General features: G+C 31.3%; 1 protein-coding gene across 4 annotated transcripts; it reads left to right on the top strand.

The window, feature by feature from the left end:
- The first annotated feature begins 1812 nt into the window (after positions 1-1812).
- On the top strand, positions 1813-18832 carry LOC139518015 (uncharacterized). Of its 4 annotated transcripts, XM_071309637.1 has the most exons (9): positions 1813-1969; positions 5425-5508; positions 7028-7072; positions 9842-9889; positions 11775-11852; positions 12729-12752; positions 13147-13164; positions 16554-16644; positions 18786-18832. In XM_071309637.1, exons 1-9 carry the CDS (start codon positions 1955-1957, stop codon positions 18815-18817), a joined length of 435 nt encoding a protein of 144 aa, XP_071165738.1. In that variant the 5' UTR covers positions 1813-1954; the 3' UTR covers positions 18818-18832. The 4 variants fall into 4 exon arrangements, with proteins under 4 accessions (XP_071165738.1, XP_071165739.1, XP_071165740.1 ...); XM_071309638.1 differs by lacking the exon at positions 13147-13164; XM_071309639.1 differs by lacking the exon at positions 7028-7072.
- Positions 18833-19147: the final 315 nt, after the last annotated feature.

The raw sequence follows: 19147 nt of genomic DNA on the forward strand, positions 1-19147 counted from the left end.
CTGCCTTTTTTTCTTCTTTTTATTAAGATCATGAACAGGACTTGAAACTTGAAATTATTAGGTAATGCCGTCATGCATACTGAAGTTAGGTAATGTCGTCATGCATACTGAAGTGCAGAAACTTCACGTGCTCAGGTCCACCTCAAGCTAAAAGTCCATCCGCCTCAATTTATCAATGAAATGCGACTTCATTCATACAACCGCACAACTATCCAAACGTTTGGTACGCGTGAAATACAATTTGCTGAAAAAAAGAATAATGACATTTTAATTTTTGATACTGACTTCATCTGAGCTCGAATATCAGCTCGCCCATACCAGCTGGCTTTATTATCTTGCTGATCAAGTCAGTATAAAAAAAAAGGCCGTTATTCGATACTCAAAAGATGACGGAGATCATTTTCGCACCCTCTTCACATGCCCTTTCAGCATCGGTTACTGGCGGTACATTTTGTAAAAATAAAACACGCTTCGAACGCATCAAATATGTATTGGTTTCAATACCCCTTAAGCATATTTTATTTATTATCAAGTTCGAATGTTTAAATAAAAAAAAACATTATGTTGATTTCAATTTTTTCTTACGATACATCATAATATTTCCTTTTTCTTAATAGTCTGTACAAAAAACGGAGATATAATATTGTTGTCGTCAACATCCTCGAAAATTATATTTTAATGAAATATACTTATTGCAGCCCTATATATACTAAATTTAATCCTGGTATCTATGATGAGTTTATTTAAAACCACTGGGTCGATGCCACTGCTGGTGGTGATTTATTTCCCCGAGGGTATCACAAGCCCAGTAGTCAGCACTTTTTGTGCTGACATGAATTGTCATTGATATTGTTATATTTATAAATTTACTGTTTACAAATTTTTGAATTTTTTGAAATACTAAGGCTTTTCTACCTCAGGCATAGATTACCTTAGCTGTATTTGGCAAAACTTTTAGGAATTTTTGTTCTCAATGCTCGTCAACTTCGTACTTTATTTGGCCTTTTTAACTTTTTTGGATTCGAGGGTCACTGATGAGTCTTTTGTAGACGAAACGCGCGTCTGGCGTGTATAATAAATTTAATCCTGGTATCTATGATGAGTTTATCTACACATTATGTAGACCGAGATAAAAAAAAAAAAAAAAGAAAAAAGAAGAAGAATATCGTTGAAAAGAGTATAAAGGCCAATGTATGAAAATCAAGTGTTAAAAACGATACCGTCTGTAAAAATCTCTGATTTTCTGGATTGCTCCATTGTGCAGTGTCATTGAAAAACCTTAATTACCCAGAGTCGGCCACACGATTCTGTGAAGTGGGCATAATGGACGTAACATAATGACTAGGACTAGTGCTGGAAAAGGCTATATAATAACCATATAACCGGTAGCTAGTTATGAGCTTAAAAAATTGGAAAAAAGTGTACACATTTAATTTTCAAAATTATGTATCTATATGTAATATTATATATAATTCATTGATTTATTCAAGACTGATGTTTTGCTAACCATTTTTAAAAATATAATCTTTAGTTTTAATTTTTTTTATGGAAACAGAGAGTATTTTATTCTTGGTTCATTGGTCCTGTAATTTTCAGTACTGTTTTGACATTAATATTTTCCTACTAGGTACTAGTATTCTCCTAGTCTTTTAAGTTGCTAGTCTCAAAAGAATTACAACTGTACCTTAAAAGAAGTAAAATTCACTAATTATACCCCAAAAATGTATATATGTATATGCCTTTAAATGCTACGCGCTCCGTTAATTCATATAACTATGCATATATACATTGTTAAACAGTTCAATGAAGCATAGTAGGATTTAATTCAAATACTTTACCTTCTTTGGAGATATCTTCCTGGTTGAAATATCGACTGCTTATTTATGTTATAATAAATTGAGTATGTTAATTGGATGTTTTGGAGTTCTGAGTGTGGAAAATAACCTCGGAAATAATGGATTCAAAAACGGTATGATTTTATTTACCAAGTGTTTTAATTGGCCTATTGTTAGATATAAAGTAAATGGTAAATCTTTTTGACCATGGTTATGTCTGTTTTATCGACCTTAATATGCTGTATTGTCCTCATTGTATCTTCTCACTTTTTAATACAAAGTTTTACTTTACATCCAGTATCATAGTACCATGTATGTATCATTGTGATGGATTACTTATTATTGGATTTGAGTATAACATGTACACATACTTTAATGTTCATCTTATTTTTTCCCCCTTTTCAAACATACACAGTGTAATTTGTTAACACAGACGGATTAATCTTTAATCCAAATACCCCTTTTCGAAAGTATCTATGTGCTTTTATTTTTAACAAAGATTATGGCGTTGTCAGTTTATTTTCGATTTATCAGTTTGACTGTCCCTCTGGTATTTTTCGTCCCTCTTTTATGAACAAATTTCCTTTGATTTGTTTCACTTAGGTATCAGAATCTTGAACTTGGTTGGTGACTATTTAAGTGCTAAATAGTATATTTAAAAACTTTTTACGTTATAAAGATAATAGGCTTTGCATTGATGAACGATGAGACAACACTCCACCAGAGAACATATGACGTAGAAGTCAAGGTTTTCAACAACATGAATGAATTTGTATCTAAAAGACATCACATTACCTCCGATTACAAATTTTGGTGTTTGTGAAGAAAGTTCTTATGAGTAATATCAATAATTTTCAAATAAAAATTCTCACAATTTATCAAAATCTTTCACATTTGTATTTTGAGAAAGAAATAAGCAGTTGTTATGCATTTTTAAACAATGCTCTTACGTTAATTGTTATATAGTACACAACCCTTATTTAGTTATTCACGAATTAGTGGTAGTTCAAATTCTTATTGTAAAGATTGAAAGACTATTTGAAAAAGAATCTACTCCGTAATTAATTAGGGAGAAATTGTCTACCCTTTTTGATAAATTATTTCCATAATTTAAATATATTATCAAAATCATTCAAAGTGTCAAATGTCGGTATTTTAATGTTTTTTTTTGCAAAATCAATGTTTGGAACAAAACACATAAACAACCCTGGCATTGATTCAGATCAACAACATATATTGAGATTTAATCTAGATAGGATCCTTATATTGAATACGTATATAAATCGATAAGAAAATTTAATATTTCTGCATGCAACATTTAAAGTTTAATGAGAACTGTATATGCATAAAGATAATGATTAAACTATGTATTGGTTTAATACATCAACAACAAATATGCTAGTCATTCATTTTCTATGTTACGTCGTAACACCGGAACAATTATGAAATCTTCTTATAAGTTGTAATTTCTTATATGGATACAGTGTATAAAAACAGTATACAATGTTTGTAACACATAGACCTAGCTTAGACTATAAAACTATATAATGGATACAGTGTATACAATATCTTTTTTTTTATAATGAATTTTCTTTATTGTAACAAATAGATTAGCACATGTATGAACAAAGGTATACAGAATGACATTTTCACACAAATGAAGTATTAAATAATAAAACAACAATTGAATATATATGATGGTGCAATAATAGGTTGAAAATAAATAAATATCTAATAACATTGAAATCTTATGTGTTCTTGCAATATACATAAGTGGTGTTTCAATCAAATTTTAACATTTATTATTTATTCTATGATAGGGCCCAGGGACTCCAGTATTTGTTATATTCCTCTACAGAGAGGTTTTTAAATGAAATGTATTTTTCTAAGTTCAAGAGTTCCTTTAAATGTTTTTTTTAAAGCATTTAGATTTGGCAAAACTTCTTGTAGTTTTGTTCTGTAAATGTAGTATTTTGAAAGTAGAACAATCTTATTTTTAACAAAATTCAATTTAACATATTCGTAGATACCAAATAAAATAATCATAATATTCAAAGGCAGTTCAATATTTGTCATTTCAAAAATCCAGATATTAAGTGCATGCCAGAGACTGGCAACCATCGGACAGCTCCAAAATAAATGTTCTATGGTCTCTGGTCCTTCTTTACAAAATGTACATATGTTGCTGCTATTTATTTTCATCTTGTAAAGTAGTGAATTAGTTCCCAAAATTCTATGGATAGTTCTATATTGGAACCAGCAAAGCTTATTGCTTTTACTATATTTTGTACACAAAGTGTGTATTTTTTTCCAGTTAATACCAGTCATATTAAGATGGTTCTCCCATTTTTCCTTTGCAGCAAATGTAACATATTTTTCATTCAATACTTTGTACATTTCCCTTGAACCTTTTTTTGATTCAAAAAAGATACTTATGTTAAAAGGTAGTATTGCATGAATTTTTTTCTCCTTTATTTCAATATTAATCGTGTTTAACCACTCATTAAGTGAGTTCGCTATTCCATAATCATGTAAAATATTTGGCCTAAATTGATATAATTGTTGGAAATTTTGAAATGACATAACTTTGCCCTGGTCATCTAACAAATCTTGTACTGTTCAAATTCCCGCATTTGCCCAGTTTTTATAGTAGACTCTTGAACCACCAATTTTAAAGTTTTCTACCTCCCATAAAGAATACGATAGAATTTCATCAATACATCTTGGTTTTCTAATTTGATTAAGGGTTTTGTAACACATAGACCTAGCTTAGACTATAAAACTATATAATTTTTCTAGGTCAGACTGGCTTACAAAATAACTTTATGTTTTGTCAATAACATGTCTATAATTATGTTACTTTGTTTGACGGTGTATTAGTGGGTTTTTGTTTGTTTGAATGTATTTTAACTATTCTAATCATATACTGTGTTTTATTTTGAAATTCTTTTGATTGTCAAACCTTTAGAAAGCCAACAATAATTTACATTTGAGAGCATACACACTTGAAGTGTTCAAAACCGAATAGACACAACTGTCCAATGTATGATCTTCTATAAGAGGAATCTGAAACAGGTCAACCTTGTTATAGAAATCTGCAACTGTTTTATTTTTATTTTTGGTGTTTTAACGCCACTTTTAAGCACCACATTTAGGCTATTTCGTGGCGGTCAGTTTTTATTGGTGGAGGAAGCCGGAATGCCCGGAGCAAACCACCGACCTTCGATAGGATAAGATTGGAGTCAAGTGCACCTGCACGAGCGGGGTTGGAACTCACAACATAAAGTGTTGACTGGCTAGTGATTACAGTAGTAACTACTTAGACCACTTGGCCACCCAAGCCCCGACTGTTTTTGAAGAATAATTCATGGCTTAACGAGCTTGAAATGTACAAAATGTTAAAGTTCACTCATGTCAATGCCAAAGCAATGCATGTCAACTGGAGGGCTGGTAACGTTGAAGACTGATATTTTTCGAGAAGTGGTAGTTATCCCAGATATTCAGTGATCGAAAAAAAAACATGATTTATACGCCAAAATTAAGAAATGAATTGATTTTCTGTTTTTCTGAATTTTTTTTAAAATTTCAGAATGGTTTTAGTTTCACCAGCATCAGAGCAAGTCCAACAAACCCTCACAAGAAACCAATTTATATAAATACGGGAAACCTTCAAGTGAGTAATCAGCTGTCATATGTATAGTAGTAAAGTAACAGAAATTATAATTATTTAGTTTCTTATTTACAAATAAATGACATTTCATTTTATTTGAAATATAAGTAACACCTATTATGAATGAGTTTTTAGATATGCAAGTGTTTATGCTTAGTGTTTGAGTTAGTAGGCCTAGTTTACACATCAATACACTAGGTTGTGATATAAATGTGCTAATAACAAAGCCTGCTTTTAATGTATTACTTTTCAAACAGGTTTTACTTGTAAAGATACATTCATGTAACTTATGTAATAAGCAAATCAAATCAGAACAGGGAATATGGCTATCAATTATGTAATACCTGGGGTATTGTATTTCAATAGTATGCATTTATAAATAAAGCTTCCTTTGTATATTTTGTGTTACTTGTTATCCAAAAAGTAAACAACTGGCCACAATAAGGTAGGATGAAATTGGTCAGCACACTTAATTTATATTTCAAACGGAATCATTGTTTATATTGTAAATACGCGATGCAAAGGAAAAGAACACTAATGTCTTTATTAATTTCGTGAGAAGTTTTTCACTGCATCTAGCATATTATCATGTCTCTTAAATTTTTATTCTACATGAATGATTGGCTAAGTATATAAGTATATATGCTGTTAATTTGTATAGCATTCTAGTGTATGATTTGATAAGGACTGTTTCTAATGTTCCTAATGTTGTAACTTCAATCCTGCCCCCTTTTGAATGTGACCTACCGAATAAGATTTATTACCGCGTTTGTACTCAAATGAGAAACATGACTGGTGTCACTTCTGAAGACGGATCTGCTTACCATTCCGGACCTCCAGTTTTGGTGGGGTTCGTGTTACTCACTCTTTAGTTTTCTATGTTGTGTTTTGTGTATAATTATTGTTTGTTTGTCTTTTATTTTTTATGCCATAGTGTTGTTAGTTTATTTTAGACTAATGGTTTTAAATGTACCTTTGGTATCTCTTGCCCCTCTTTAACAGTCATAATTGACACAATCAGGTGCAGGATCCAGGATTTAAAAAAGGGAGAGGGTTGATAAGTCAACATTTGAGCGATTCTTGTAAAAAAAAATGTATGCATTTATATATATATCATAAATTATGCCCCTTTCCCGCGAATCCCACCTCTGACAATACGTATATTCATGCATTTTTCTGCTATAGAGCCATTTTATGTGCTTCTAATTAAATCCCTTTTAAATGTCCCATTTTATTTTTGAAGCACTGTCTATATGCTCAGAAAAGGAGTTTCATGCGTTATTTGTGCAGTTTTTTATTGTTATATTTTATAATTGTATTTGATACACGTATGTGAGGGCGTTAGTCCGATAGAGTGTATCTTATTTACACCAAGATATTACTGTCAATGCAGAGTGGTAGTTTTCTGTAATTTAAGAGGGGTCTATCACTATATCATTTAAAAGCATGATAAATGCAAGGTATTCATTTTAATTTACCGAAATCTTCGTGTAAGTTATATTGCTATCGAATTATGTTTTAGAGATCCGACAGTCTGTCAAGTTCAGGAAGTGATAAAAAATATCAGGTATATGTGTGCTAAAAATTTGCTTATTTTGTCTGGTATGGAGCTCTGAACTAACATGTAAACAAACAAAGGGTAAAATATGTGTGCTAAAATTTACTAATTTTATCTGGATTGCAGGTTTAAACTAACACGAACACACATACTAGGTATATGTGAGCTAAAAATTAGCTAAATTTATTTGGAGTGCAGCTCTGAACTAACATGTACACACACATCAGGTAATATGCATCAAATTGCAAAATACATCTGGCCTTGAAGGCATAAAACTTTGCTCAGTGCTCTGAGCACAAAAATCATGCTCGAAACATGAAATCCAGCAATTTGATTGGTTGATTTTCTAGTCGGAGTACATAAGTCATGCTCGAAAGTTTTATGACCGTGAGGCCTGGAGTGCAGTTCTGAACTAACTTATACTCATACTTCGGGTATATGTGTGCTAACATATGGCAACATGTATCTGGAGAGCAGCTCTGAACTAACTTATCCTCATACTTCGGGTATATGTGTGCTAACATATGGCAACATGTATCTGGAGAGCAGCTCTGAACTAACTTATCCTCATACTTCGGGTATATGTGTGCTAACATATGGCAACATGTATCTGGAGAGCAGCTCTGAACCAACTTATCCTCATACTTCGGGTATATGTGTGCTAACATATGGCAACATGTATCTGGAGAGCAGCTCTGAACCAACTTATCCTCATACTTCGGGTATCTGGTGCTAACATATGGCAACATGTATCTGGAGAGCAGCTCTGAACTAACTTATCCTCATACTTCGGGTATATGTGTGCTAACATATGGCAACATGTATCTGGAGAGCAGTTCTGAACTAACTTATCCTCATACTTCGGGTATATGTGTGCTAACATATGGCAACATGTATCTGGAGAGCAGCTCTGAACTAACTTATCCTCATACTTCGGGTATATGTGTGCTAACATATGGCAACATGTATCTGGAGAGCAGCTCTGAACTAACTTATCCTCATACTTCGGGTATATGTGTGCTAACATATGGCAACATGTATCTGGAGAGCAGCTCTGAACTAACTTATCCTCATACTTCGGGTATATGTGTGCTAACATATGGCAACATGTATCTGGAGAGCAGTTCTAAACCAACTTATCCTCATACTTCGGGTATATGTGTGCTAACATATGGCAACATGTATCTGGAGAGCAGCTCTGAACTAACATATGTATAAACTTTGTATGCTTGTTTTCTACGTCATTCTTGTGTAATTGTTTTTGCAGCATATTATAGCAAAACAAACTTAAGGTGTGTTAAGAATTATTATGAAAGGTGTCTTGTCTGCTTTGATTCATTTGTTTTAGAAAAAATGATGCCGAGTCACTTTTGATTGTTTTTGAAAGTGACTCTTATTAAGCATTTCTTATTTGTACAATTAATTGATTAAACTTGCAACTTTCTGATACATGGTTACTTTAAATAACAATACATCTCCAGTTATGATACATATTTAATATTAGATCTGCAATGGTTAATATCATGTTTAATATTAGATCTGCAATAGTTAATATCATGTTTAATATTAGATCTGCAATGGTTAATATCATGTTTAATATTAGATCTGCAATGGTTAATATCATGTTTAATATTAGATCTGCAATGGTTAATATCATGTTTCAGGTCATTTGATTATACCAATAACAAGTGTTGCGTTAAGAAATTAAAATCTTCAAGCATTATGTTTCTATGTGGGTGATTTCAACATTTTTATGAAAACTTGCATACTATTAACACAAAAAGTCATGCGCAGCTGCATATAGATATTTAAAAAATAATGAATGTGACTTTAATACTTTTATTTCAAATATACTGTCTGGCAATAAAATTCAAGGCATGCTTTTATAAATCCCCTCTTCCCCATAAAAACAAACAATGAATAATTTACAAACATCTCATAAAAATGTCCTTTTGAAAATGCGAATATTATATCTAAAATATAGAACAATAAAATTTGAATACAACCTCATAATATACAATAAAAAATAAAGCGCAGGTGATAGGAAGGAACGCCAGGTGTAGTGATGTCGTTGACCTTTATATTTAACTGCACAGTGCCCATGTTCTCTCACAAATGTCCTATGAAAAAGCGCATACGTCCCGTGTCGGTCCCCCCCCTTCCCCCCATTTACTCTCTCTCTCTCCCTTTGTCCTTTTTTTTTTTTTTTTTTTTTTTTTTTTTTTTTTTTTTATCAAAACGATATTGAAGCTTTGTCCTCCGAGCTACCGCCTAGCTACGCCACTGAGTTCAGAATTTATTATTTTGGCATTTTGTTTTTACCAATACAGTTTTAGACCCTACATGATTCGGGTCACCATAAGTAATTGAAGACCACCCTGGTTTATGAATGTTCATTTGTTGTATAAAATAATGGTTAGTGAGACAACTTTCCATATAGAGTCTAAATGAAGTAAGTTTGTACAACGATAGGTCAGGGTACGATCATCAGCAATGTGCAAAATCCATACTGTTGTCAGATTTTAAGAAAAAAAAATTAGCGTTTCCAATTCTCCTTTTAAAAACTAGTTACTTAGTAACATGTTATGACGAATTTTTATTTAGACATTATTCAATATAAATAACAGAAATGTTTTCTTTTCTTACCATCTTAAGTTTTACAGTATTTATATACAATGGTTTTTTGTCATTAATATATAAATTTTTAAAAAGATGTCGTTTTCTGCTTTTTCTTTGTTCTTAATTATTAACTGATATGATTTGTTTTTGTAACTTCAGAACATGCCAGGAGCTTCCTTTAATCCTTTAGATGGCGAATCTCATATTGTAAGTGTTCTCTGTCAAATATGTATGCGCTTTTTCTTTACTTAAGTTATAAACCCTATTTTATACGAGTACAATATCAAATGAAAACTTCTCATAAAAAATAACTTACAATACATTACTAGACAGTAGTATACCGTTTTGCATCTCATTTTTTTGCATATCTGAATAATTACAACCAATAAAATCTGCACCGATGTCTTAACTGGAGAGACGAGAACAATATATACAAAAATCTGCCAGCGATTAATTACATGAAAAAAAGAATTGAAAAAGTTAGTTTTCTTACGTCCTCACACTTATCAAAAGCTTAATTAAAACCATAACATATTTTTAAATGAAATTCAGTTAGAGTATATTGTGTAAATAATATATTCACATACACCATACAATGTACATGGTGTCTTACCTACATTATTTATCGAGGGAATTAGTCCATTAGAATCTTGCAACACTGATATTTTAAAGATCTTAATCTTTGTTGTATATTGATAAAAGTTGAATAAATTATTTGCATATAAAATCTCAATATAAAAATAACGACAGGAGATGTGGTACGATTGCCATTGAGACAACTATCCGCTAGTGTCCAAATGACATGGATGTAGCAACTATATATAGTTCACCGTACGGCCATTAATAATAAGCGAAACTCAAACCATACAAGGATCCTAAATGGCGAAATGTGTAACAATTCAAACGAGATGATCAAAGCCTGATTTCTGTAAAAACAATTAACGAAAAGCAAATATTACAGACAAGCTCTTCTTTATTCACTATTTTTACCAAATTTTCCAATTTTCAATATCTTTCTTTTAGCGTATATATGAAGATATTTTATTTTTTCAAAGATATACGTGTTCAGGTTAAACAAAGACATTTTGTTGTTGAATTAAAATGACTATCCGTTACAGTATTTTACAATTTTTAAAAACACATATTAGTTGCCTTATCAATTGTACATACATTCACTGTCATTTTAATTATTTCTGATTGACTGTGTAAACCAAAACAAGGCCTGTTTACATAACGTGGGTGGATAGTTGATTCATTGGCAATCATATCTCCTTATTTTTATATTTTTAAGTAACTGTTTTCATTCCTACATATAAACAGAAGATGTGGTACGGTTTCCAATGAGACAACTCTCCAAAAAACACCAAAATGACACAGAAATTAACAACTATAGGCCATCCTACAGCCCTAAATATTGAACAACGCCTATACTGCATAGTCAGCTAAGAAATTCCATGAAATGACAAATGTAAAACAATTCAAACGAGAAAACTAACGGCCTAATTTATATACAAAATAATGACCGAAAACAAATATGTTACTCTTGGGATAGGCACATACAGGGTTAAACTCGTTTGAAGGCATCAGCCGTCCTAATCTACATTAGTCAGTTGTGTAACAGCACAACATAAGAACAAACAATACAAATTAGTCGAAAATGCTGAACTCATCAGATGGATACAATTAGAAATACATCTAACAAATACACTGATTGGAAATGGACGGGTACTTAAACACCAATACAACAAAAAGACACTTAGTACATATCTGAGAGTACTGGCCGTACAACCAATTCAAAGCCAATAGCAACTAATAAACAAAATAATGCATCTCAGACTAAAATATCAACTAGTACTATTTTGTATGCATAATGGAATATACGACAACAATTTCTTGAACACTTATTATCAATAGTCCATTGTGAAGAACTTTTCTTAACATTTTCCATTTGGAAGGACGATACTATTTAATGTTCGTTTATCTGCTGATTTTAAGATGCTTCTTTAGTCTTTCAGCGTTATACTTTTAAAAAGTTTCTCTTTTTTGATGAACATTTAGATTTATTTTTATTCCTTATTTAATTTGTGTGTAGGGAAATGGTGGTCTAGGTGTAGCTTTAACTGAACCAAGCACGAGTAAGAAGTATATAGACAACGACTACATAGCAGAGGTAATGTATATTTGTTTGGATCCATAGAATATGGCATAACACCTGTACAACTAAGAATTCAGAACATCTGGCCTATGTAGGTAAACAAATAATGTAATATGTGTATGCTCTGAAACTAATATTTGGGAAGACCCAAATATTATCTTTCTCATTTGACAATGTTTACCTATCAAGCTTATTTTTTATTTCTGAAATGGCATAATAGTTTCAGAGCATACAGAGTTAATTGTAACTGTAAAAGACACAAATATTAAATTTCCAGAATAGCAGAATGGCAATAAATATGTGTGAAAGAGGCAGCTGAATGTAGGTACATTTGTATATTATGATTATTAGTCAGCAACCTTGTGACGTGAATTGATATGCTATTGCAATCATTTATGCACGAACTGCTGAAAAGGATTTATGTAACATGAAATTCATATAAATATTTACCTGTTACGCTTGTCTAAATGCATGAAATATTTAAAAGATATATGTAGAATAAACCAATTGAAAGGACTTGTCCAGTTCATGCACCTTCTGTGACAAGTAACATGAAGAAAGTCAGAATAGTTAAAAATATCACAAAGAGTGGTCTTTGTATACTGTTTAATTCTTTTTTTACTGTTCTAGAGTTTGCCTTTCCTAGTTTTCGAACGCCACAGTGTCGTGTTGTAGACCAGGCGACCAAGGATATTTCCAACTTGTTCTTACCAGTAATCTCATTGTGATTTTCAAGTTTAAGTACTATTCGAATTCGCTAATTAGCTTATATGATAGTTTTATTAGGTGTACACGCAATCAATATGAAATCGACTGAAGCAAATAATAAAAAAAAATATTTGCAATAGACACTAAAGTGATGAAATAAAGTTTTTTTTTATATATTGACAGGACAATTATGGCAAAGAAGATAAGGTAAAGTAACATTCGAATATTTACTGAGTTTCTGATATATCGATGAAAAACACCTTGCAATATACAAAATCTTTCTATAAAGTTGCATTTTAGCATAGTCTTTCCTTTCCAGCTTTCATGAACAAATTCTGGTGATTGCATCCAAGTCATAGCTTTAATCATAAGTTAAAGCTTTACATATTTTACAAGGAATATGAAGTATACTAACGGAGAATAAAACAAATACCTTATCGCCTGCTTTGTGATGCAAGCAAATTCTGTAACACTGATAGTTACTATTTAGATTGATGGTAAAATATGTTGATAATAAGATACTATTTCAGATCATTTAAACGAGAGTTAAAATCTAATAATTGATACTGTAAATACATGTAGAAAGTTTTTGTGTTTCTAGGACGCTAAATCAGATCGGGTAAAATATTTTTTTTGTTTTTTTATGATTTGTTTTGCTTGGGTATGTGAAATTCTAACAATTAATGGTGATGGCAATTTTAGATGTTTATGTGTAGATTCTTTTAATACTGGTATAAATAGACAACAGTAGTATACCGCTGTTCGAAAGTCATAAATAAATTGAGACAAAAACAAGTAAGGAGCACACTACTGTTTATAAAAATACATTATGCAAACGTATTGGTGCTGTCGATGTTGTTGATATACTTCTAAAGCTTATAACCTGAAGCTGCTTATGTAAAAAAAACCAACACGTCAGTTTACAAAATTGATAAATATGTTTCTCTAATTTTTCGTCAATTTATCCCTTTCTGCACCCATTAAAAAAAAAATGTTGTCAACGTGTGGTTCGTTTGATCTCAGTTCTTCATTGGTTAAAATCCGATTATGACGTCGAATTTTCTTGCTTTCCTCTGAAATTCCTATTGTGACGGCATGAAAAAAGGCGACCATGCCTGAAGACGTCACATAGAAAGAACACATATTTTTGCAGATCATTCGAAAAGAAGGAATAAGTTTGCTTGCATAATGTTAGAAAATCATTAGAGAAACAGATTCCACCACCAAATCTCGTGTAATACGGTTTTTATCCACTTTCGACAGTTAAATTTTAAATATTTAAAACGCTCGGGCAAGCCTCGTTTTTTAAATTTGAAAATTTAACTGTCTCGAGTGGATATATATCGTATTACACTCGATGCAGTGGTAGAATCTATATATATATATATAACATGATAGTTATCAAAGGTACCAGGATTATAATTTAGTACGCCAGACGCGCGTTTCGTCTACATAAGACTCATCGGTGACGCTCATATCAAAATAGTTATAAACCAAACAAATACAAAGTTGAAGAGCATTGAGGATCCAAAATTCCAAAAAGTAAACTCTAAACTGTAATCGCTGTAATCAGTAACACTCTTAATTCTGTTGCACTAATAATTAAATGCCCTTTGATGCTTTACATCAGTAACAACAATGACTTATTTCGGTCTTTTCTGAAATTAGTTCTAACAAAACTTTTGATTATTCAACCCTGTATACCACCATTCCCCATGTGAATAAAATACTTTGACCGACAAAATTATTTCATATTTCTGCCTGTGTGACGTTTACATTTTAACGTAAAACACCCGACGCTACACTAGAGTTGATGTGACATGACTTCTAATATTTCATCCATTATGGGTTGATTTAAAATACACGTATAAGTAACCAGTAAATGTGGTTGTTAAATGCGATAGATGCTTTTTGTGCTTCTTTGTTAATTATATATTTATATTTTTCCAATTGAGATTATGACACAGTGATGACTGCTATATAACTATTTTGACAATTTTACATATTATGTCTGTTTTTATTCACTCTTCATTGTAAATATAATGGAATTTGATGTCATACAAATGAGAGGTTTAGCGCTATAAAATCAGGTTCAATCCACCCTTTTCTAGACTGGAAAATATCTGTACAAGGAATATGACAGTTGTTGTCCATTCGTTTGATGTGTTTAATCATTTGATTTTGCCATTTGATTAGCGACTTTCCGTTTTGAATTTTCTTCAGAGTTCAGTAATTTTGTGATTATACTTTTTTCTATTTGGAATTAACACTCACTTAATTTTAATTACCGCTTTTTATTGAATATGTTAGCTGTACATAAAACTGTGCTATGTTTAGATATAATAAAAACTGTCTTACTGTGTGTAAAAACTAAATGAAAAAAAGATACTTCGAAAAACTTTGGTTCGAAATTAAAATTAACACCCAACAAATAAGTGAATGAATGGAAAACTTTTACAATGGTTTTTATACTAATAACACTAAGTAGAATAGTATATTGCACGAATTTAAATATTCTATCAGTATAATTTACTTTATTGTAAGGTATAATTTCAAACGAAAAGATCATATAATTTTAATAAAACATCACCGTCTAGGGAATACGACGTCGCTCTGTGCAATAAGTATATGACATTGATACACATGCAATATAACTTAAACCATTAACATCTTAACATCAAGATTTAAAAAAATGATTCATGCAAATACGCTTTGATTCACTCAGTTTAAATATTCATTTTTTGAGATGCGTCTAAAATAAAAGGTTGTAACAATAGCTAAATAAAGTGCAAGATAGATTACCTTATTGTCACGGTATTCAATTAACATAAAATCATAGCGTGGTTTAAACTTGATATAGTGCAAAGTATTCACCTTTCTCAATCTTTAAATCAATCATTTGTAAAACATAACTTAAAGGGACACTAGCTGTCAAATACATGTTCACCGATTTGACTCGAATTCTCATATTTTATTATTTTACATATTGAAACCTATATCCAATTTACAATAAGTCTGAAATAAATAGATAACAAAATATGTACTCGATAATATATATATGAGCATTTTGTGTGTATTTTAGTCTAGACGCCATCAAATCAACTATCCAGATGATCTTCAAATACTGCCGACGATCACATAACCCGATACAAACATAAATATAAATAGATTGCGACCTCGTGCAATTGGATTTCTATAGGTCTGTTTGATTACATGTTATAAATCAAAATAATAAGTAAATTGACGTTTTACCTGTATAAAAAATAAAATAAAAAATAATCGTGGATCGAATCAGTCATCAAAATGGTTCACCTTTGTTTCACTTTCAATTTTTATATTCTTTTCCTTCCAAAGAGACACTAGCTACGAGATATGCACAAAGATAGAATATGATTTCGTTTGGTCCAATAATTAATACAAGTGAAATAACGAAACAATAATTCGTTTTTAGATGCCAATTTGGTTCAATTTTGTCTAAATAAGCAAGGAAATATCGCTGATGAATTGTTTACTTGCAAGTGAATGATTCGACTTCGTTAAATCCGTTTGAATGTGACCTTCAATTTAACAAATTAGCTGCAGCATGCATAAGTCGTGTTCAGCTATTAAAAGGAAAAGAATGCCAACATTGAAAGTGAAATAAGGTGAACTATTTCGTTGACTGATTCATTCTTATACAAGTAAAGACATAACATAACATGAAACCAAACAGACCTGTAAAACAATTGCACGAGGACACAATCTATTTGTATTTATGTTTATGCTTTTATCAGGTTATGTGATTGTCGGCAATATTCGGAGATCATTTAGATTCTAGATGTTGGATTCCTTTAGTTACATACAGGTAGAAAAATAATTATAAACTGTTTGTCATCCACTAAGAACCATTGCTACAATATTGATTTTGTATATATTCATGCACAAGACACTCGTTTAATGAGCAGAGGTTATAAAACCAAACAGACCAATATTTAGTTATTCATGTTATTTATTTACTTTTTATTCCAGTACGTGTGGTTGTGCAAATTTATTACTGGTATAGTTGTGATATTAGTGGCTATTGTCGGAACAGTGTATTTCATACTGTACTACACTCATCGTAAGTTATCAGTTCAAAGAAAAAAGAAATACAATATTAACCCCTTAAAAAAATAATAATTAAAAAAAAAAAAAATATCAACCTCCCTCCCCTCCCCCTCCCTCCAAAAAAAAAAATCCATACAAAAAAACCCCAGTATTTAGATTTTAGTTGGAGCAGCACATTTAAGCTCTACCGAAGGCCAGGAGATTGTTTTTATCAAAACTACAATACTTCGCCCAAATGTCAATTATCTGTATTACGTTCAAAACACCTCTGAACTTGGGGTTTTAGTGTTCTGTTTTTTTTCTTTCTTCAGTTGGTATATCATACACTGATAGAAATATACCGATACACAACTTTGAACTCTAATTAATAATAATAAATTATCCATTCGAAAGTGAGAAAATATTGTGTTATTGAAAAAAAGTAGTTAATTGTTTTGGCGGAAAATGATATAACAGTTATACATACATTGCGTTCACTGAAATCTAACCCATCACTTCAGACATTGGCATAGCGAACGAGTTGGGAAAATACACTCGTATAACTATATGAAATGTCAAAAGGAACATACCCGTCCAGGAAAAAAATCGAAAAACGAAAAGAGGAAAAGACAAAATTGCCACTTTTTTGTATTACATTTTGTAATTTTCGTAGTGAAACTGAAACATGCAACCTCTCTCCAGTGATCAATCTTTATACAAATATAAAATCTATATACCACAAAACTCAAAAATGCTGATACTTGTATAAGAGTTCTTGAAAGAAAAAGAACATGAGTATAACCAAAGCAAAACAAATTATAGCAGTGAGCCGAAAGATACCAAAGGGCAATTTAAAAGTCGAAAATATACTGACAACGGCATGGATAAAGAAAAAATAGACCAATAGACAAACCGCCGTACACAAAATACAACATAGAAAAGACTGAAAAACACGAACCTCACTAAATTACTGGTGATGGTCTCAGGTGCTCCGTAAGTGTAATTAGATCCTTCAACACACGTGTACCCGTCGTGTTTGTCATATAAGTAGAACTATGCATGAATGAGATAGAAGCCACACTTTAAGATAATTTCTTATGATTTGTAACAGCAAATGTCGATAAAACAACATCCATAGTTTCATGTCAGTTCTTTTGGAAGTAATGAGTTACAAAGATGTGACACCCTTGGGGGCTTACAGTCCACCAGCAGAGGTATCGACCAAGTGGCAATACAAATTTTACTCCACTAGATGTGCATTTCAATAACTAGTTTCTTCAGAAAAAAAACCGTTAAAATTTTACTTCACCAGCTGCGCATTTTGATGATCAATGTTTCTTCAAAAGTTCATGACAAAAATGTACGTTACTACAAAACGTTTTACACAAGTTTTGCAGCTGATATGATAGAAAAGGACAGACATTAAACACAAAGCCGAACTAAGAACCCGAGCATGAAGGAGAATAATTCCTTAAAATAAAAAAAATAAATACATAAGTTTTATAAAATCTAATTTAAAATAAACTGTCAGTTTTTTCATGCCAGGATTGAAGTACTGATCTACTGAGCAAGATATACTCTTTGGGACTTTGAAATGACATTAGAGCGCCTAATCATTTATGGGATTATTTACAATGAAAATGTTTTAATGGCATTTATTTAAAAAGACAATTAAAAAACAATTAAAAGAAAGACTAACAACTAAAATGATTTAAAACAGAAATAAAAGAATAATCAGTTTCTCACATCCCTTAAATAGTGTTCAGTTCCATCTTGAGAATAGGAGCTAGTCGTAACCCTTGTCTTATGACTCGACTCCTGCCTGCTCTACTTGGTAGTACCTTAGAAGAATAGAAAATTTATAGCATGCTTCTTGAATGTGTAGGTTTTGTTCAATCCACTACAACACAATAAAGATGATGATTGAGCTACGTAACGTTTTTCACATCAAATAATTTGGTTAGAAAAAGGTTTCTGTTAAGCAATCTAAATTTAAATCTTTGAACACTTGGCCTATTCGTTTGATGTGTTTGAGCTTTGGTATTTGCCATTTGATTAGGGTCTTTCATTTTTGAATTTACACCAGAGATCAGTATGTTTGTGATTTTACTTATTATTATCATTGTACTTGTCATTGACCTTCATCTTTATTGCACTTTTATGTTTTCCTTTCAGCAAAAGTACAAGAACGTAAGTACTACTGTTAATGGCAAATAGTGGTCATTTTTTATTTACTGTTACCGGCATGGCGGGGCCATTTTGAATGAAAACATCTACAAAAGTATATTTGAAGTATATATTAGAGATACGGATATTTTCGTTAGGAATCAACGAGTAACAGTTGCATCTAAAATGAGCATTCATAAAATACATTGTTTTAATTCAATTGGTTTTAGTTGTTGTTGTGTCACAGTTTGGTCGTTGAAACATTTTTACTTCTTTTTATCAAGATTTGTTTGACTGATTCTATGCATACTTTCCATTGACTACTTATTTTGTTTATTTTTCACAGGAAACACGTAAAACAAAATTACAAA

Source organism: Mytilus edulis, chromosome 3 (genome assembly GCF_963676685.1).
Source record: "Mytilus edulis chromosome 3, xbMytEdul2.2, whole genome shotgun sequence".
Taxonomy (NCBI): Eukaryota; Metazoa; Mollusca; class Bivalvia; order Mytilida; family Mytilidae; genus Mytilus; species Mytilus edulis.

Bases quoted from the DNA above. Each gene is read 5' to 3' on its own strand.
- LOC139518015 (XM_071309637.1), top strand. The intron at 5,509-7,027 runs GTGAGTAATCAG...ATTATGTTTTAG, and splicing joins TAAATACGGGAAACCTTCAA to AGATCCGACAGTCTGTCAAG. The intron at 7,073-9,841 runs GTATATGTGTGC...TTGTAACTTCAG, and splicing joins GAAGTGATAAAAAATATCAG to AACATGCCAGGAGCTTCCTT.